This window comes from Botryllus schlosseri, chromosome 7 (assembly GCF_051294905.1).
Source record: "Botryllus schlosseri isolate E-star chromosome 7, Bs_hap1, whole genome shotgun sequence".
In the NCBI taxonomy this organism is placed as follows: Eukaryota; Metazoa; Chordata; class Ascidiacea; order Stolidobranchia; family Styelidae; genus Botryllus; species Botryllus schlosseri.
In genome coordinates, this window is record NC_137242.1 from 10,055,952 (window position 1) to 10,077,562 (window position 21,611).

The 21,611-nt window shown below is 40.9% G+C and overlaps 1 protein-coding gene across 7 annotated transcripts in view; it reads right to left on the minus strand.

The window, feature by feature from the left end:
• LOC145443329 (spectrin beta chain, non-erythrocytic 1-like) overlaps nucleotides 1-21,611 on the minus strand; it is a 57,511-nt gene that overhangs the window by 18,415 nt on the left and 17,485 nt on the right. For 4 of the 7 annotated variants that reach the window (XM_080321313.1, XM_080321310.1, XM_080321314.1 and 1 more), the window contains 22 exons: nucleotides 19,160-19,311; nucleotides 18,888-19,061; nucleotides 18,605-18,777; nucleotides 18,258-18,373; nucleotides 16,914-17,026; nucleotides 16,101-16,230; nucleotides 15,248-15,423; nucleotides 14,445-14,603; nucleotides 13,830-13,847; nucleotides 12,951-13,114; nucleotides 11,205-11,343; nucleotides 10,068-10,224; nucleotides 7,913-8,157; nucleotides 5,376-5,576; nucleotides 4,375-4,548; nucleotides 3,867-3,994; nucleotides 3,660-3,790; nucleotides 3,074-3,203; nucleotides 2,798-3,017; nucleotides 1,237-1,434; nucleotides 317-436; nucleotides 165-257 (listed from right to left, as the gene is read on the minus strand). In XM_080321313.1, coding sequence (XP_080177439.1) covers nucleotides 165-257; nucleotides 317-436; nucleotides 1,237-1,434; nucleotides 2,798-3,017; nucleotides 3,074-3,203; nucleotides 3,660-3,790; nucleotides 3,867-3,994; nucleotides 4,375-4,548; nucleotides 5,376-5,576; nucleotides 7,913-8,157; nucleotides 10,068-10,224; nucleotides 11,205-11,343; nucleotides 12,951-13,114; nucleotides 13,830-13,847; nucleotides 14,445-14,603; nucleotides 15,248-15,423; nucleotides 16,101-16,230; nucleotides 16,914-17,026; nucleotides 18,258-18,373; nucleotides 18,605-18,777; nucleotides 18,888-19,061; nucleotides 19,160-19,311 — 3,311 coding nt within the window. The remainder of the gene's footprint in view (nucleotides 1-164; nucleotides 258-316; nucleotides 437-1,236; nucleotides 1,435-2,797; nucleotides 3,018-3,073; nucleotides 3,204-3,659; nucleotides 3,791-3,866; nucleotides 3,995-4,374; nucleotides 4,549-5,375; nucleotides 5,577-7,912; nucleotides 8,158-10,067; nucleotides 10,225-11,204; nucleotides 11,344-12,950; nucleotides 13,115-13,829; nucleotides 13,848-14,444; nucleotides 14,604-15,247; nucleotides 15,424-16,100; nucleotides 16,231-16,913; nucleotides 17,027-18,257; nucleotides 18,374-18,604; nucleotides 18,778-18,887; nucleotides 19,062-19,159; nucleotides 19,312-21,611) is intronic. The other 3 variants (XM_080321315.1, XM_080321309.1, XM_080321312.1) reach the window with 1 other exon arrangement.

Sequence of the window (21,611 nt, forward strand, 5' to 3'; positions counted from 1 at the left end):
TTTCAATGGCATATGGATCGTTACAACTCTTCGCCGATAACTAAATAAAATACAGAATCGGGCAAAATTGAAAGCGAAAGCTTCATAGCAAGCTTCAGCAAGTTTCTATGAATAATACATCACAAGTCACGCCACTGCTAGACATTCCCATTTGATGGACTCACTTGCAATCTTTGCGCTAGGAACATATACTGTGGATCTTTCTCACGGCCAGCCGTAACTTCTGCTCCCGTCTCTTTAATCTTCTTGTAATCGTCCTGAAAAGAGCGAGGGTTTTAGTCGCATGCGAGAGGCTGTGGACTTGTGAATTCCGTACCTCGTAGTTGTCGATTTCCTGTTTAATAGCGGCGTGCTGTTGAAGAAGTTTTTCCGCTTCCGGCAAAGTTTGAGGCATGTCTTCGGAGGCGATAGCGGTCTGAGTCTTGGAAAGCCAAGCCTGAAAGCAAAATATTAGTATGTTATGGTATGCTTGAGACACGGCTGGTAGGTCGATAGCCAAAAATTCCGGGTACAATTTCAGGTATGCCCTACCTCTACCTCACTGATGCTATCGTCAGTTTGCATAAGTCGCGTAGATACGTCGTGCAACTTCAAAGTTAGCCACCGCCGATCAACTGCTAGAAGTATGAGACCCTTCCACTAAAACTAGTTTTCCAAATACCTACAGTCCTACCTGACTACATTTCACTTGTCTATGAACAATCGTATCACAGTAATATAGAATGTTCTTGACAATTCTCTGCTATTGAAGAGCATATTCACATTGAAATGAACCCGAATATTTTCGGCTCACACATGAAATTTAATGCCGGTGACGTTAAATTTTGTGATACGATTGTTGATATGCATCGTTCTCTACAATACTCTACTAGCTACTAGTTGCTAACGATTACCCCTGATGAGTGTCAACCGAAAATATTTGGTTCATTTCAATATGAATATACTATTCGATTGCATTTTGAAGTTTTGTACCTCCAAGAAGCTCTTCAAATTCTCTACTGGTTGCTGATGATTGCCCCTGACGAGTGTCAGCCGAAAATATTCAGGTTCATTTCAATATTAACATTCTGTTCAATTGTATATTGAAGTTCTGTACCTCTAACAAGCTCTTCCATTACAATAAATCACGTCACAGTTTGGGCGAAGTATACTTGTTTTTGAGGCCGTGTCGACCGTTATTTATAGAGCTAAACTGCTTAGAATGCCACTAAGCTACATTTGAGACACACGCCGTACCTGAAACGCGTCGAGATTCTGCAGGAACTTCTGCAGGTTTCCGGCCTCGCCGAGAGAGTCCTCGCGTTTCTTCAGTAAATTACGGAGCTCGTCCCAGGCCTCGGTGATTTCGTCGTACTTGGCGCGAATGTCATCCGCCTCGTCGGGATGCTGCTCGGCCAGGGTCTCGGACTCGTCCTTCAGGCCGTCAAGTTTCGCCTGTGATTGAATATACAACAGAAGAGTTACCAAACGGTAATTTACGCACGGGCGTCTATAGACTGCCCGATTCAATCTACAACTGGTAACAGACACAATGATTCCGGTACTCAAATCCAAATCAGTATTAATTGTCACGATTAGAGTCGAGTAATCAGAGACTACTTTTTTCATACTCATTTACTCAACATTCCAATAACAATTCCATTATAGATCAGAATTACATCTTCAATACTTTTTCTCACCATGCAAGCCATGAAACCTCGGTTGATCATATCACAGCATCAAAAACATCTACCACAGTACAAATCTACACACTTTAGTGATAGTTTAGTCTAGTCTCGTCTAGTCAAATAGTCTAGGGGTCGTGATTCCTGGCTCTCGCCTAGGCGGCCCCCGGGTCCGATTCCCGGTCTGGGAAATGCCATTTAGAGAGAGCCGAACTCTGGAAAGATGGCAGCAAATGACAGAGAAAAAGACCGCAAAGGCATTGAGGTTAATGCATTTTCCGTGCTAGGCGCAAATGACCCAAGTTGTTAAAAGCGCCAATCACGTGAATAAAACAAACAAACAAACTTTAGTGGAAATCACATTTCTGTAGAGTGGGATCAACCAACAGCATTGTCACGGGTACCATGAAATAGCTAGAGTTGAAAAAATGCCAAATTATCTTTACTTGATGTAGAACATAACATAACATGGTTGGGTTATATTTTTGATCTGAACAAGTCACACACAATGTACAATGCGATAAGACACAATGCGAATTGCGATGTCATGAACAGATAGGAGGATGTAGAACGACACGCATCAGTAGCGATCCTTTACTCTAACATCCACCTCGGCCTAGAGTGCCCGATGTCACAGTTCTTTTTTCGATGTTGATCTCTTTGAAGCCGCGGCCCTTTCTACTAGTTCTTTTCCATTCATTGTGAGTGCTTTCTTTCGTCGGGTCTTTTCTGGGCTTTTTTTGTCGCCGTAAGAACGGCAACGGCAGGGGAAGAGGAGCCCAGATAAACCTCTGACGGGAATCGAACGCGGTTCGTCTGCGTACTGGGCGCTTATCGTAACCACTACACTATCTCCCCCGCCGCATTATTTTCTTTGTGATCATATAAAAGGTTCATATTAAATCTCTCCACATCGTCAATACCCTTGTATGACATTGTGTGAGTAATATTTAAATACTTGACTCAATTTTAAGCTAAATTAATACTCATTCGTAATCAAATCTCTTAGCTGCTGAATTATACGAACAAACAATGTTAATTGAAGATTTTTAGAAATCGACAGAGTGAAACCAGCAGAATTTGCGTAAATACGCAGAGTTCACCAAAAAGTTGAACACTGCACAAAATTTCACCTCAATCGCGGCCAGGTCCCTTTCCATACTCGACAGTTTCCTCTGCAGCGCCATCACTCCCGCCAGGTCATTGGTCAGATCCTCGGTGGAGCCGACCAATCGCGTCTTCTCCTTGATCCATGCCTTGGTCTCGTCGCACTCCAGCTGATATTTCTGGATGCCCTGCGCCGAAGTCAGAGCCTCTCGACGCGATTCGAGCAACGCGCGAAGCTCGTTCCATCTGTCATGAGGTTTGACGTGCAGACTTTGAATAATCGGTGGTAAAGGGGAACTTACCTTGCGTTCGTATGGTTGAGTTTCTCGGTAATTTCGTCTTTGTCGGGGTGATCGCCCGCTTGCAGTTGCCGGGCCAGTTGGTTGACGATTGCGATTTGCGGCGCGTGCTTGTTAATTTCGTTCTCATAACCTGTGAAATCGAAATAGGAAGTATAACACCCGCAGATGAACATGTAATGAAACCGCACAGACAACACGCTTCTTATTTCCGAATCTAATTTCCAGAATCAAAATTCATATCCCAATCCAGTAATCATAAGCTATTTCGTTTGCAACTGAGTCCAAAGCAGCAAAACTGAATCAAGCCAGTCCAATAAAACGCGTCCCGATTAAGTTAAAATTGGTATTTTTATTTTTCGAAAATCCACTCGCTTAAATGTCAAATATCGAATTTCAAAGCAATTTTTGAACTAAAAAACCGAAATCGGGATGAAATTAACACATTTGGAGCAAGGATGCTAGGCGTACGCTAAAGTAGTTTACGCCTGATACGACGTGTGCATATTTTAATCAGGCTCCACAAAAATGCAACCAAGCCAACAGCACTATTATATAACGAGCCGTGCATCATAACGAAACAACCCACCGTCAAATCGGTGCTGTATCAATTCCATGTCTTCGATATTATCGGGAATCGCCAGCGACTTCAAAACCTGTTCTTTCGCGTCGATCCAAGCCAGCGAAGTATCCGCTTGACCCAGGAATTGATACAACGACCTATCAACGTAACAACGAAAATTGAACCACGCAATCAATCGATTCCCATCAGGGCCGTAAGTCGTAATGCACTCACTTTGCGTCGTTCAATTTCTGTTTTCTATCTTTGGAATCTGCCAGCAATTGTTTGTAATGACGGTCGATGGCGTCGAGACGTTCTTTCACTTCGTCGGAATCGCGCTGGTTCTCTGGAAGCTTTTCAGCCTGCCGAACATTTACGGTTTTCCATTATTGCCAAGCTCACCAATATAGTAAGAGACTAACAAACAGTATAGTCAAACTCAAGCGAAATCACAAAACCTGTTCGGTTTCTATGCCTCAAATTGTCAAGATACCGTTATCTGTTAATTAATACAACCGATCGTTGTAGTACAATTCATTGCTGACTAGTGATTTTATGTGTGTCGATGTTGAGATGATTTTGGACGAAATCGTGTTAGAAAAAGGTAGCGAGACGAAGGGGATCAACCTGAACTTTGATCTCGATTCAGAATTGAACCCGGATCAAAGTTAATCTCGGGATTACCTCAACGCAAGAATATGAAATTCGCCCGCTCTCAGATAGCACTGGTTAGGCATATCACCTGTTCGTTGAGGGCTTCGATCTGAGTCGCGAATTCCTGCACTTCCTTCTGCACTTCATTGTGTTTCTTCAACAGCGTACCGACGGACGCCTCGTCGCGTCCACAGTCGTCTGTCGACACCAGGCGGTGGGTATCGTCAAGCCACGCCTCCACGTCATCCGCGTCGACGTAAAACTATAAATTACAAAAATAAAAAATATAATATCTCCACTTCCATAATCTCACATGGCTCGTGTGTGAAAATAGCGATCCGAAACAACTGCAGTAATTGGCATAGATCGCATAAAACACATTAGTTATACCTTCAGGATAGTTGTATTGTGCGGTACTTCGACACCGAACCATTCAACAAATACTGCATAATTTATTACTCTCTAACACATGGATATAGGGTTCAAATTGGACTTTTTGATATCCCCGCCAATGCAACTAACTGACGAACTGTCTCTGATTATTTTAGTAAACAATTTCACTTTTTCTGCTAAACTTTTCTGTGCTAAGATGCGCGCAATGGCACCCGACGAAAAGCGTCCACGAAGTTGGCACAGCCTTGCATGAGGTCTTTGTCGAGTGTTACTGCATAGACCGTAATCACCCATCTTGTGTTAAGAGGAACGGAGTGCAGTTTATTGCGCCACAACCGATTGAAGCAAAGAATTGTCCAAATTAACCAGTGCAATTTCGACTTTCGTTCCGAGTTTTTGGGCGAATAAAGCGGCTGACCAGGTCATCCGGTGCCCGAATTAACCTGAGTCGACTGTATTTGCATTTTTATCTAGTTTTAGTTATTTCCATATTTCACAATATTTGACTCCGCCTTTGCAGTACTCATTGCATTATAATATACTTACTATACACTGCCGCATCTTTAATGTACACTACTTTCACCACCTTTGGTTCTGATGCTCTACTATTTTGAATGCCTCGCTATTTTGCCCGGACACCATTTCATATTAGGCAAATACGGATAACACAATATCTTTCTTTGTCATTTCACCGACCTGGAACAGCTCGCTGGCGTCCTCCAGCCTCTTCCTACGAGTCTTAGCCAGAGCTTCCAGGTTTTCCCATCTCCCTTCCACTTCATCGATTCTGTCTTTGATATCGTTCGACGCGTAATGGTCCTCCGCGATCAGCGTTTCTCCTGATTTGATGGACTGGTCCAGCATGACTTTACGCCCGGCCATCTCGTCTTCCAACGCCTGGAAATGCGAATGTGAAATGTGATGATGGATCGGAAGAGATTATAGATTGAAGGAAGTATTTATGTACATTTTTTAGATGAGGAGTCCCTCCGTGTACCAGTGTTGGGATCAAGTCACTACCTTCGAGTCACGAGTCATTTCGAGTCATTGCACATTTTGACTCGAGTCAAGTCAAGTCAATCGATTTTCGAAGGTGACTCGAGTCAAGTCAAGTCACTCGAGTTTTCGAGGTGACTCGAGTCAAGTCGAGTCAAGTCAAGTCACGAGTCAAGTCACAATTCAAGTCAAGTATCCTTTTCAAAGTAGGAGGCATGATTACGTCATTGTATTTTTCCAGCTGTTTGAAATACAGATTGAGTGGTCATTGATTATGAATCTATGAACGAATATAGAGTTAAATATGCACGTATGAAGGCGCTGTATATCGCTCACATATACGTAGAACTGTTAATCTACGTATACGTACGCATAGCCTCAGTTTATAGTTACCGCCCGAAATAGAGAATAGACAAACGTATATGGATAAGATGCAATACATTATCCATTTATACATATTGATATGATACAATTCGAGCCTGCGCCAATGGTTGAGGAGTTCAATTTCAATAAAACAATAAATAGATATTTTGCTATTAAATTACTTTACTACTAGTTTAAGACAACGTAAGCCGAAAGCTTCGATCACTTCGTTTATGGTCAATTTATTTGCGAGAGAACAATGGAGGCTCGGTAAAACGCACAATCATTGAATGATTGGTCGCTCTCGCGGGTAACACCAGCGTTTCGCGAGCAATCCGAACATATGCAAGATACACAGATTTTTATCGACACCGATTACTTGATGACTTGAAATTGACTCGTGAGTTTTGCTCCGAGTCACGAGTCAATCCACATTTCTGATGTGCCGAGTCAAGTCAAGTCAAGTCATTTTAGCAAAGTGACTCGAGTCAAGTCAAGTCATACGAAAAAGGTGACTCGAGTCTGACTCGGGTCAAGTCATGACTCGAGTCATCCCAACACTGCCGTGTACTAGTTTCAAGGGCTACAACTGTAAAACTACATTGCCGGCAAAAGTGACGAGTGATGGCCTGTCTTTGCAAGTCATTAGCTAGCTTTTTAGGCAGCAACTAAATCAGACGACAATGAGGCATCAGGACTAGCGGATGATCACGTCTATGACAAATTTTCTCCGACTAAACCACAATAAAAATTCGAGGAGAACCAAGGTTAAGAACAGGTTAAGAACCCCCCCGTTCTCGTGGTTGCAAAGGCCTATAACCAAATTAGACATTGGCCACGGTGATTGCAAGACTTAAATTAGGTACCGACAACATGTAAGAATTGTCAATATCCAATTCAAGTAGAAAAATTTCGGATCATCAAATAAATTTTGTCAAAATGATCACATGCAAACTCATTGCGTGTATATTTTAGTGATTTTAGCGTTATTTTGGACTTTCTCTCAGCCAAGCTCGAGATTAACTCAAACATACCAGACCTAGCTAGTAGCTACATCAGAAACCCATTTCGTGAGACGCACGCCATTTACTACAGGCATTGGTGTTCACGGGTCACAGATACGGTTGCGCCAAAACGTACTTGCGCGATTCGATTCTGAATCGAGTCGAGTATCGCTCGTTATGATGACATAACAGTACGAATGATGTGGAAAGTTCATATATGTATATTTCTGTAATGAAGAATATAATGCCAACTGTACATCAGTTTTTGACCCTACATACCGACAAGATAGCGTAATGGTAAAGCGTCCGGCTTCTTGATCGGTAGGTCGTGGGTTCGATCCCCGGCCGGGTCAGACCAAAGACCTGATTACTAACACTGGTATCCATGACTTCCCTGCTTGGCGCTCATGCATTAATGGGATAGGATGGAGGGGTGGTGCAAGACTTAGAAAGCCGTAAAAGGCTATATCTGTACCTTCCTTGTCCAGCGGCATATCGTGTGTATGTGTATCATGAGTCTGTGTACATGCCGCAAAAACATCAAGGACAAAAATAACTACGTCCTTTCCTTTACTTCATTGTTACTTATGGCTGCAGGAGTGCGGGTAGATCACGACTTTATAGGTGTGTCATTTCCACTAATATGTGAAACTTTTTACTCCATATTTCCATAATGGAAAAGAGAGTATTTAAAATATAATTCCCGTTGACAATTAACTGTCAGTAGCAAGGAGCGTATCATTTCAGTACTCGAAAAAACCTTCTCTCATTACTCGACTCGGATCATTCGAAATAATACTCAATACAGAGTACTCGAATCATTGCGTTCGGCCCGAGTCACAAACCCCTGGCCTAAGTCTGGCGTTATACCTTGTGCTTATTCAGCAGCGACTGCGCGCTTGTGAGATCGCGACCAAAGTCATCAGAGGTGACGACGCTCTCTTTCTCCCTGCACCAAGCCATCTCCTCCGACATCTCCGAGAAGAACTGATGCAGACACTTGGACTCGTCCAGTTTGGCGCGCCGCCTGGCGGCCAACTTCAGCAGATCGTCGTAAGTGGCTCGGACGTGGTCGCGGCGGTCCTTGACAATGACCGGGTCGCAAGCGATGTAGTCTGAAATAAGACGCTTTGTTATAACCAGCGGGCGCATAACCAGCCGAGAGAAAAGTAGGGAGAGGTGAAACAAAAGGGAGGGAGGAGGGAAGTCTTCAATCAATTTAATCAGGTTAAATCTACGTACATTGTACAAATACAAATTCAACGAGGATCAGATAATCTTGCTCATGCTAGTGTCTCTATACAAATAAACATATGACAGTTAAAGTATATTTAATATTTTAATAGACTTCATTACCTACATCACTATATATGAATATATGACTTACTCACAATGCTCGGTAAGGGAATCACGAATAAATTTGAGTGCCCTACTGATGACTGAAAGTGGGGCATAATTCAGTAGGAAGAATCGTTAATTATGAAGATTTAGGTCGTTAACTTGAGACAGTGTACAGCAGTGGCATGAGGAAGCAATAAGAACAAAATGTGAATGCATTCAGAATAAGGAATAAGCATATTAGGCTACTCTCTCCAAACAGCAATAAAGGATTTTAAAAGGGGGCAGAGTCAAAATAGTAGGGATGGTGTGAACCTCTGAAAGGTTCAGGTTCGTGTGAACGCGAACCTTTTTGAAAGGTTCTGTGTGAACACGAACGTGAACCTCGTGACGTCACGTGACGTCATATTGCTAATTCCAACCCTATCTTCCAATGAAGTGATAGCCTATATTAATGTACACGATACCTAGTGAAGACTCGGTCCACATAATGCCACAATGCTGAAGTACATATCGGCGTTCTAAATGTCGCTAAATGTATCAACAGCGGTAATCAAAGAATATAATAATTGCGTAAAATCAATACATTCCGTCACTTTGCCAACAATTTCGACGAGGACTTAGCAAGGAATATAAGCTTACGCCTTAACGGTCTTAGCCAGACCCGACAATGTGTTCGGAGTCTGAGTATTGCTACATTAATATTGAGCAGAGTGTACAACAGGTTTCAATACTCGCTACCGCTACCTTGAACAACAACAAGTTATGCAGCAGTAGCAAGCACCTTAATCGCACGGATTTGGTTTTAATGATACAGTAAAGATATGAAGTAAAGATTGATCCCGTACGCCCGTTCGATTTTTAACATCAGAAGACGATATCAATGTCATTGATTGGTTGAATAAGCATCATGCGCTGACTACGTTCATCGCTCGTGATGTTGTGTGATTGCGGGTCAAGCTCACAGCAGATAGTCACTAAATATTCACAAACGGAAAGCTTGTTATTCCGAGAAAATTTTTGCAACAAAGCAACTAAAACTTTTTAGGTTGTCGAGGTACATGGTGCATGCTCGTTAAGCGTTGATTTTTTATGCTGCCAACACCATGCATGGAGTGGCCCGAAGTTGAAATGCAATAAATTTGAGTTAAAGATCTTATAATGGAGTGAAAATTACAATTTACCAAAAGGTTCACAGTGCATAACCTACCAAGGTTCTGTTGTGAACACGAACCTCTAAATTTCCGAGGTTCACACACAGAACGCGAACGTGAACCTCACGTTCACACCATCCCTACAAACTAGGTAAGCGGGTAGAGGGTCATCTGATCAACACCCCTTTCTACGTCACTGATAACTGGGACTGTTCTTTTCGCCCGAGAGTGGAAGTAACGATGGATTTCGGCCCGTCGACATCAGAAAGTGCATCGCCATACTAACTTCGGCGGGCCGATAAAATATCAAGGACCCTCTATTTTCAACGCAGCGTAACAAAATTGCAAAGAATATAAACCGAACGTAATTTGTGCCACGAGCATCACAGATTACAATCGCGACACAGCAAATTACGTCATTGCACAGAAGGGAAATAACCCATGATAACGCTACCAGTAGTGTACTATACCCTTACCCCAATCAAATGTGATATCTGTATTCCCCAAACTAGCTTTACCCGATTTCAACTCACCGTCCTCCATTGGTTCCATGAATTTTTCGCTCATGGCTTCCAGCGCTTTCACGCGGTCGCCGTGGACGACAATGTCCTGCTCGATGAGGGTGTGTTTCTGACGCAAGTCTTCCACGCCCATCAGATGTTGCCCGTAATCTTCAGACTCGAGCTGTTCCTACGAGAGGAAGAGAGGCACGAAGATGTAAAACGTGAAAACGGTCAAAATTTCGAGGGACCCCAGTTTGAAACGTACGTTCAGGGCCTTACAAGTCGCAAAACTGAACCGAGAAAAGCACAGCACCTACTATAACTAACGTTGAAACAAGATAGATACATATGTTGCATTTGCGACTAGCGCCGTCCGTGAGTATTTCACGGTTACGATACACTGGAAGAAGGTACTAGCAACAACACTAAAAAGGCAAGTGCACGGGTAGACCTAGCGAGCAGGGCCTTGTTTCATGACCGGGGGCAATTTTTTTGATGAAATTGGTTAGGGAAATAGTGAAGACATTGCACACGGCATCAAAAACTGTCATAAATTGGGGATTGATGGCAACAACATCAGCAAACTCTCCGATCCGACAAATATAATAAAATTTTATTTCCCACTGCAATTTAGAGAAATAAAACGAGATATTCAAAGTGTTTTAGAAAGTTACAACCAAAACACAATTTGGAATGCTGCATGACGAGACATAGAGTTGATGTTTTAATTTTGACTTACCCTATATCACAATGCGGCAAGGTTTCGTACCAAACTTTTGAAAAGTAGCCCAAAACTCGTTAGGGACTAGTACTATGTGAAAGACTATGTGAAGACTCTTCAAATAAAAATTGATCAGTATCAAGATTACAATTTAGAGGCATGGGACGCTGTAATAGAATATAGCAAAGTGGGAAGACAACTAACTTCCACAATCAATATCGGCGTTTTGACAGGAATCTGACTTGCAGAAACTTGAATATAGAGCCACACATAAATCAACAGCCGCATATTTCTCAAAAAATTAAATTTCATTCCGGTATAATATGATTTTTGCCGGCCAACAAAACGCGTATTTATATTCGGCCCAATTGGCCGGTACGCAAGCTGATAAAGCTTGAGAACTACTGCCATAAAGTCCCTGTCTTATCGATCGTAAATTTAATTACTTTGATTTCTTCCATCCACTCCACGAGCGATAACATTTCCTGGAACATTTGCTGCAGTTCGACGTTGAGTTCGAGTCGTGCGCGTCTGCCCCGTAACAGCTCCAGTAGCCGTTCCCATAATTCCAGTACATTTTCTTTTCTGATAGAAAATAACACTGAATGTGAACACTCCCGGCAAGTACGAGTAACGTTCAAAATAATTTATACTAAAATGTAAAGAGTGAGAACCTCAGTCAGACCTGTGCAAAGTGCGGAACGCGAAAGGTTGCTTGGAATTCAAAACATAAAACTTGCTTTTCGAATGACGAAAACCATAGGCTGTATCAACTGAACAGGAAATTTGTTTACTTTGAAGCCTGTTCATTAATATGACACGATTACGGTGCCTACGTACCTCACATGCGTAATCCAGATTCCAAATAAAGGCAATGTGGTAAGGTATGATTAGCAATTTAAAGTCACAAGAAATCACTCTTTCCATATAGTTTACTTCAAACCTTCATTGTTGCCATTGTCACAATTACGCTTTATACGGTATGTGTTTCAAATTGTTAATACGTTTCCAAATCCCTAATTCATAAAACAAGTCAATTAGTAATCGCGGTTACTATATGACTCATGATATCTATCACTCATAAAGGATTAACGGGCACGCCAAAAAAGAAAGTCGGAAACTGAAATTCAAAGAAGGTGTAGACTTCAAAGCACTAAATATTTGTATATTGGAGTAAACCCGTCCTTTAGTTTTTGTTGAGCATGTCGCCAAGATTAAGGATTTTAAGTAATGTCGGTCTTATGACAAAAAGCATGATACACTCGGTCAAGGGAGGGCGAAATTCCGAAAAACTGCAAGCTTCGCTCAACATCAAGGCTATTTAAGCTGCACACGGTTCGGAAGGCAGCGACCAACAAAATAAGCTTTGTACTATTGCATATACGTATCAGTGCAGTGGTTCTCGAACTGGGGTGCGTGAAAGCATCAGAAGGGGGGGGGCGAAGCCCAAGCTTATTTTTTCGCGCTCCGCGCAATTTAACCCCAGCATACAGTTATTGCTCTGTGTATTGTCCGACTCTGATATTTCAGAATTCACTCATCAACAGCCATAAATTTCACTGTCATCAAACTATCCGTTGGTATTGCTAGCATTCTGATTGCATTTTTTAATATTTCGTGATATCATGATAAGGGGGGCGTGAAATTTTTCACTATCATAAAGAGAGGCGTGCCTAAAAGAGTTTGAGAACCACTGTTTTAGAGTCTTCATAGAATAACGTGGATAGGGGTTTAAATAGAGTTAAAATGTATCATGTTTAACATTGTCTCGAATCCCAACCGTCACTTTCTCATTACCTGACCACACATTCATTGAGCAGCATTTATTAACAATTTAATTTAAAAATGGAATTAAAATACGCCGGAGAATATAGCTAAAAATTTTCACTCGGCCCGCCAACTTCTCATTTGGCCCGCGGACGAAAATAATTGCCCAACCCTGACCGAGGTAGTGTGTACAATGGTACAGCTGTGTTATGCAAGATTTAATCGGTATGACCAGAAAGCACTGAAAACAAAGGCTGTTCACAGTAGTATAACATTGCCAAATTCAATCAAATTACTGTGGTAGCTTGATGTTTGCGGAAGGGTTCCAATCTTGAATACTAGCTACCTATAAAACCTATAACTGGCACCCCACTGAGAACCTTGATATATTCAGACGATATTCACAAGAAATCAGGATTTAATACCTGGCGTTGATCCGTTTGATGTCATGATAGTTCTCGGACTCTAATTCGGTCGCTACGGCCACCACGGCTTGCACGCGTTCCTCGTAGCCTTTGACGTCGGTCTCGATGGCCTCGTGTTTTTTCGTGGCAGCTTCCACCGCTTGAAGGTCGATTCCAAAATTATCCTTAACGATCGAATAAAAATTATTTCATCTTTAAGATGTACAAAAAGGGCCCTATAGAATACATTTAAGGTCTTCAACAGTCACGGTGAAATTACAATTACCACAACCATAAACCATAAAAAGCGGTCGACTTTAATTTCTGAAATATACACGCAGAAATGGACTGATATTCTACACACAGGGCCATCTATTATGCAAGGTAACCACGGTAGTTCAAAGACAAACCGGGCAAATTGTTGAAATCTCAACGCAATTACCAGCTATAATGATGACATATAACTGTAAATCATACCAAATCATGCAAGTAGAGTACGCCCAATAAATAAGTCTTACAACTCATCATCAAATGACTCGGCAAGGCACTCAAATCAATGTAATAAAAATTGAAGAACAAAATATTTTAATGACAGGCATGATTACCACGTTAAATTTATGATGCATGCACATTGCAGAGTACAGAGGCACACGCAAACAGGGTCTCAATTATACTCAACTATATCGATAGAATGACTCCAAATGCAATGATACCAAATGTATACGTACAATTGATTCTTGGGAACAAGTAATATTACAATTACAACTGCTTCAGGTTAGGACATAACAGAATACTTTGTGATCTGATCATAATTAAGAGACAAATATTGAACAATTGGACAAAACCAGGCACATGGCGTCATTCCATGGCTCAGTTGGCACACACACAGCTAGTATTTACCACTTCGAAGGCGAATTCCTTGAAAACATGAAAATACATCGGAATTATTCACAGCTACCATATTTTCCGTTCGTTTCGGTGAGTAACAGTACCAACAAGTAGTATTCAGTGAAAATAGTATAGGTATGTGTCGAGGTTCCTTGAGCCTTTACCCAAATACGTGAAAAATCTCATGTAAGGAATCATTGGACGGATGAAACAATATATCTCTAAATATACGTCTTTATTTGAGACCTTTAGCCTTTAGAATGATGGCACAGTAACCACCATGTCAGGTACGCAGTGTCACGAGATGTAAGTTCAAACGGATGGAAATCTACAAAATCCCACACAACTCCGATAACAAATCACAGCATGAGAAAACCCTCACAGAATGGCATCGTTTGACTTACCGTGTCATCCTAAAAGTCAAGTATAAAGCGAAACAATGTTATTGCCGACACTTGTAAACCATTGTAGGCGGTGAATTTCGCAAGTGCCGCGTCGCGTTAACAAAATCGCAATGATAAATCAAATACGGCATACGATCAAAGTCTGTAGCGAATTCGTGTGCGACAGGAAATCAATGATAGCCGAGTACTTCCTTCCACGTAACAAAAATATCAGTCGTCATACCTGTGACACGAGTTTCTGATTGTCGCTAAGCCAGGTTTCGCGCATGGCGGCCTTGCGATCGAACCTGCTTGCGAGCTGCTCGAGACGCTCTTGACGGATTAATTCCTTCCGTAACGCGAGTTCGCGTTCGTGTTCCGCTTTTTCGAGACGTTCCCAGGCCTGCGACGGGAAAGATTTGGGACCCGAAAATTGGACTGCATAGATCTTACAATTTCAATTTGTAATATCGATTATGATGATGGTAGCTGGATGTTAAACCACGATGACCCAAGTCAGGTGTACAAAGGAAAATCATATGATAACCATGAATGATAGCTGTGCATTGTTTTTATACATATTTCGGAAAACACAAATTCAATGATATCTTGCAATATGATGTGAAATCAAATTTGGAAACGGACTATAAAATACATCTAAAAGAATTAGACAAATCCCTGATTCGGTTTCAAGTGGATTTTAATGCTTTACGTGAATCTTTCAAGATTTACTTATGCAATTTTACAATCATCTCAGCTCGATATGGCAACTTCAAACCAACGTGTATATATCACCACTGCCTTTGTGCGATAATGGTGTTGGTTGGTAAAATATCACTGAAACTTTTACTTGAAGCAGAGTGATGTAACGGAAGCACACCGCTATTACAAAAAATTCCTCCTCAATAGTGACACCATCAGAATAAAAAATTCCACAGACACTAATTCTGTGATCGTACTATAATCGCCAACATGTAGTGTTACAACCTAATTATGTATCCCGATTCAAAAAGGTGATACATCGAAAATGTGGAATTGGAAATCTACCTTGTTGATATCGGAGACCAACTTTCCCTCTTTCGGCGTATAGGGCTTTTGGTTGTTCGCCCGCATTTTGCTTTGCAGCGTGAACAGGAGAACCTCCAAATTGCCTTTTTCCTCAAATTTCAGGGGTTTCTCTTGAGTACGGTAGCTGCTGAAGGCGGTCAACTGTTGCTGGACACCTGCGAGGTCAAAAGTCAAACTTGGTGCCAGGAGCGCAGAGGCATGGATATCGCTACTTGTACTTTTAAAATTTACAGCGCTGAATGTCTGCGGTTCAAAGCACCGTACGCGATAGCTATCTACTACAAAACGCAACAAAACAGATTTACTATAATATTACACAGACTTAAATGATGTCACAACACACAAATTCACTAATCAGCATTAAATTCTAAATCCGTGGTAATAGGAACTGATCTCTCGAGAAGTATGAGGTAAGAAGAGGTGACACAGTCTTACCTTCAGTTAAGGACAAAAAGTTACCCTCACAAGTGACATCTCTACAGTGAATATGTGGCCTAACACTAGTGGGTCATAGCTATTCTGGGTATGATACAGTTACGATAGCTTTCTAGGGAGGTTGAAGCTGATTCTCTTCCTAGCAGACCTGCATGTCTAGTCTTATTTTATAGCACGAAAAGCGCAAGATCAGGACAACACAACATAAAATGATGGAATCAACTCAGAACAAACACAGCGCCAACATGTCTCAGCTAGTAGATCGAGAAAGGTTTCCATGCCCAACGAACACTCCCAGATTTCTAAAATAGTACCCTCAAGAAGAATTTGTGGTTGGCGGGTTTTCGTGTACAAGCCTGGCAATCCGTTACATCTCTCCCAAAAATCATCATCTCACCAGACAGAGAGTTTGCGAAATTCCTATCGCTCAAAATAGCGATGGTCTGCTTGATCCATTCCAGGAGATCGGACGTGATTTGGTCATATTTCTCGATCATATCATTGCTTTCGATCACTCCTTCCAGCACCTGAAGCATTGAAAAGATTGATTAAAATTTCGGTAAATATGCTATATAAATCAATAGACATAAATATTGCAAAATTTTGTATGCGCATGCACACATAACATCAACTAATCTCTGAAGATGACCTGGGTGCATTATACACGTAGATCGTCAAGTATAGTCAATGTTCGCAGAAGTTACATGTCAAAACTACACAAGTGGAGGTAGAATATGAAGGCCAGGAAGTACTAAAGTCCTTTCAAAAAGTAGATTTGGTTGAGAAGTGATACACTTTTAGCAGTTAATTGCAGGGGTCTGGTGGGTGCATCTTACCGACTTACCGCAACTAAACTAATGAGTCCACAATTAGGTGCAAGATTCAAGAATATTTAGTCGCCGTGATACATGGTACAATTGGCCCAATCCATCCACTTGTTATAATTTCACTCATAAGTGATGCAAATATCTCTTTTAACTACTTTCTACTATATAAAATTCAATGTGTTAAAGTGAATAGGCCTATTTTCATCTAAAATCTATCAAGCAGGATTGGAAATAGTCTAAAATCAGAATGACTTGAGCAAGTACGAAGTAGGCAAAACCTATTTTAGTACTCAGAAAATGGATGGTAACCTTTGGTAACCTCTGATAATACACAGCAATGTACGTTTCTTCCAGCAATATGCGTTGTTGCACACAGGGCCTACCTTTCCTATTCTTTTCCCTTCCACAGCGATTGCTTTCATTTTGGAGAAGTAGTGATAATAGGTGACGACATAGGTTATAATAGATTTCTCGTCTGGATGCTCCACGGCAACATCTGTCAAAAAACGAGGAGTCACCGCTTTTAAATGTTACTACATAGTAAATACTCAAATGAGATTCGCACATGGGATGGTAAATAAATGGAATCGTGGCTACTGATCTATTTGTAGATTGATTTTTTATGTTCTCGAAATCCTATTTATACATAATCATATCAAACCTGCTGCACAAAACATTCATCGACTTTGCTATGAATAAAACCAGAGTGGTCAAAGCAGTCCTCATTGGTACTACTACCAAAAAGTAGAAACACGTGCCACAAAACTCTCTCTCAAGTGCAAACGGAAGTTACTGCTTGCAAAAGGGGGAGGAAGAGCAAGGCTGCTTATTTTCGTCTGCACCAATGAGATGCTTGGACAATCGAGAGGCAAGGAGTCGTAAGCAGTGGTACCAGTTCTAAGTCTCTGGTCTGACCAGGCCGGAGTTTGAATCCGAAACCCACCCACCAAGAAGAAGCTGTGCCCTCTGCCATGGCCATCTATTCTGCAGGATGACGATCAAGACTAGTTTGACTGTAACAATCACACGGGTATTACACCAGGCACATGCCTATCTACTACTGCAAACACACGCTATAAGCAAACACTTTAACAGCAGAAAACTATGAAGCATAGACACGCTAACAAGTAACTGCAACGGGCACACCAGGTGCACAGGGTTTTGTTTCGCGACAGATATTCATTTGATCAAATTAGGTTAAAGAAATTTTGAAGAAATTACATACCGGTAGCAGAGAAATTGGCGAATTACGGGCAACAGTATCTATCGGCGAATTCATTTAAGAATGCAATGTGATTCATCTGTAGGCCAAGCTTTATCAAACTGACATGTTCATGAGATTATCACTGTGATGTTGCTTCCTGGTTCACGGAATTTTAGCTAACAAAGCAATTCCCACAAAATGTTCAAACACCAGATATTCCAATATCGACTACCTCCTTGCCGCTATATCGCTGGATTATCTTGGAGCGCAGTCATAACAAATCATGTAATAAGCCATTCAACCATTAAATTTATTAGCAAAGGAAGATTGGGACATGGCATGTTACATTATTGTAACTGATCAGTATAACATTGTACATATCTCATCGAGATCTTTACCAGATACACCTGCGCAATGAGTATGTAGCTTACACATGCAATCACTAGAATATGATAATATTGTTGCATCAGATGATTACCACACGCATTTCATTCTGAACAAGTCAAAATAGTTTGACGGCTACCTTCTGGGTCAAGAAGTTTAGTGAGCCCCAACTCTTTTTCGGCTATGTTGAATGCATTGTTCAGGTTATGAATTGGGTTTCCTTTCTTTAACTTGTCGTAATCGATCAGATCCGGTCTAAAATACACAAGATAAGAATTAATTCAAAAGACTGAAAGTGTAAAAAAAAAAAAAAAATGTAACAAGTTATATAGAACAGTCAAATAGCAATAATTAATCATAACCGAAAGCTACAAAACAAGCCCAAAAGTTGGTAAACTTGACCAGATTACTGAACGTTACAAGTCTTGTGCAGCAGGAGACTTCTTTATAAAGAGTATATTTTGACATACCGTATAGCAACTCTACCTGTGCTTATGAATAATAGCATTGAATGCCAGGCCGTCCGACCAACTTCGGGTAAAGTTATGAACATTAACGTTGGGATAGCCAGCTGTCTTCATTTGACACCACAGCAAGAGAGCATCCTTTGCTGACCGCGTCTCTTGATTATCTTCAGTTTCTACGCTGATGTCTTGAATCTGCCGGAATCAGGTGGGGTTAGTAAATTTGGGCATACCAGCTGGATGAATTAGGAAGTATGTGGGTTTGATAGGATTGTTCCGGATAAAAAACAATGTATCACACACACCTGGAACCTCAAGATGATGGTCCATATCAAGCCAAGAATCAATCGATGATTGCCGTCGACGATATCATGGGAACCCATATTTTCTAGATGGACCCGTTTTTCTTTCAAAAATTCGAGCGCTTTGTTTGTGTTTTCCAGGCAGTGAATTCTCATCTTTCCTCGAGTTGGCTTGGGCTGGAAAGCGACAAAGTCGAGGTCGCATTTACATTGTTCATTTCAATGAGCAAGTGGCACATCATCGCGTTCAGGAGTGAAGAAAATGGAGAACTTACCAGTTTCTCGCCGGAGAGCACTTCTAGTAATTTCATCAAGTTCTTTCCGTCCCGCAAGTCCATGTACAGATCTTGAATTCGTAGCGAGACCCGTTGCAAATGGGAATTGACCCATTTCGTAAATGTCTTCTTCTGAACAGCTTCGCGCTCATCTTAAAAATTCAAATAGGGCCGTTGAAAGGCGGAATAAAGATTCACTACATACAGTGATGCATAAATTGACATGGGTACATCCGCCTTCGACATTTCTAGGTCTGCACACTATCCAGTCTGACCCAGCTTATTTGCATCTGAATTTGCATAACCCAATAACATGAATATTGAATGCGGTTGTATTGATCTAACATTTTGTGAGGAGAAAGCACACATGGAATGTTGAATAAACCTTCTGAATTGATTGCACACTGATTTCCAGCAAGTGTAAAATTTTCTCGAAGAATGAGTAGCGAAGCCATATCATAAAATTCTTATGTAATCTTGTGATGTATTTTCAGAGAAGATTATACTAATTATTGTTAATATAGAACAGTCTCTCGAAATCTCAGTGCAATTTGCCAAGTACAACCACACTTCTAGAACCAAGTATTGTGAATGAAATGTTCCGTCCTGATACCATGTAAATTTTGGGGTTTCTCCCCACATAATGACAAGTCAGTTACAAGGCTGTAGAAATTGAACATGTTAACATGTAGTCTGAGACAAAAACAAAACAATACAATACATATATATATAGCATAGTCAACATCCTTCAATAACCTTGAGCAGTACTGGTACTGATAAATCAATAATATTCATAATGATAATGATTGCACAGATACCGTTTTATGATTTTAGAAGGTATGCGTATTGCGCAAGGTGATTTATGAAACTGTTAATTAATAAGACCTACTGCAAATAAGTAGTCACAATGTGATTTGCACAAGGCATGATGTACATAGCTACTGGTACATCAGAACTGTATACAATGTCATCTAACTACGATACACATTGTAAGCATCGGAATTCCAATAATAATTCTTGATACCAATGTAAGTTGGCCAACAACAAAGTTATTACACAATCAATATTTCAACTAAGGTACCATTTATTAATGATGCTTGTGGTCAGAGCTGCCTGTCATTTTCTAGGCACGGAATGGCTTGATCAACATATCTACGCAGTACACACCCTACACAGCCACCCCTGACAGCTCAGTGGTGTAATTTATTTATGATTAAAAATTCACATAAGAGTATGTAACATAGCCATAGACGTATTCGTGTATAGTGAAGCGTCATTTCAAAACTTGAATGTCATAGTCAGAACTGATTACTCTCAAGCCACACCTCTTGTGCACACAAATGTTGCATGAACGGGTCAATACCACCATACATTATTTATCGCCATCATTGTATTTATACAAGTTTCATCAATGGAAAAGTAGTAAATTGGAGAGCGTCTCACACACGGTTGCGTCATAGGTCAAAGGTCAGACTGACATCATATATCCAAGACAGGGGTGGCCAAGCTGCGGCTGTACAAGTGAATTTGTACAGCCGCCGATGCGTAACTCAATTAGTATCTGTTGGCGGCTGCCAACATGCAAATTGTATTTACAAACAGACTCCAGAATTTTTGAGAGATTTTAATTAATCTTGAAATTTTCCTCTCTTTGTGTGTGATTCAATGTGACTTCATTTTTCGATTCTAATATAGCAGCGCCCATTGCAATCTGAGCCCCACAGAACAGATGCGAAAAGTAGAGGACAGACAATCCTGATGGGCGGTCAAGAAATAACAGTGACAAAGTTGACTAATAACAATTGGCCCACCCGATGATGCATCTACAACTAAATTTTCGAAAGCACTCCCTCCATCAACGCTACCGGTGAATCTGATCAAGGATAAATATTTCATAGTAATATGTGAAGCTACTAATATTCATTTGTGAATCTGAAAAAAAAAATTTGCGCTTAGTGCGACCATAACGAATCCCCGTAACTATTCATAACATGACCACTCGCGATTTAGGTCAGTATAGTAAACCGATATGAAAAAGTAGATTGATCTGGACTTCACCAGGAAATGGACGTGGACAGTTTAAAATGGGAATTTAGCACCCCTGATCTAAGATAAACAATCATTCACAAATTGATAGCGTTCACACACCACATTGAACCATTTATTGGCCTGAAATTTTAACATAGGTCAACTGAACACCCAGGCATATACTTGAACGAAATATATTATCTTCAGGGCAACCTTAAAATCTATATTGCTAATTTATAGAAATGTATTCGCAGCAATCACAGGCACACTTGACAGCGCTATTACACACAAAAGCATTCCATTCCTACAGGTTATAGGGCCCTGCCAAGTTGTTTTTGAATACCATTGATAGGTAGATTTCTATTGAAAGCAACATTAACAAAATTAAGTCGGCTATAGAATGGTTCATCCAAACTCCAAGGCA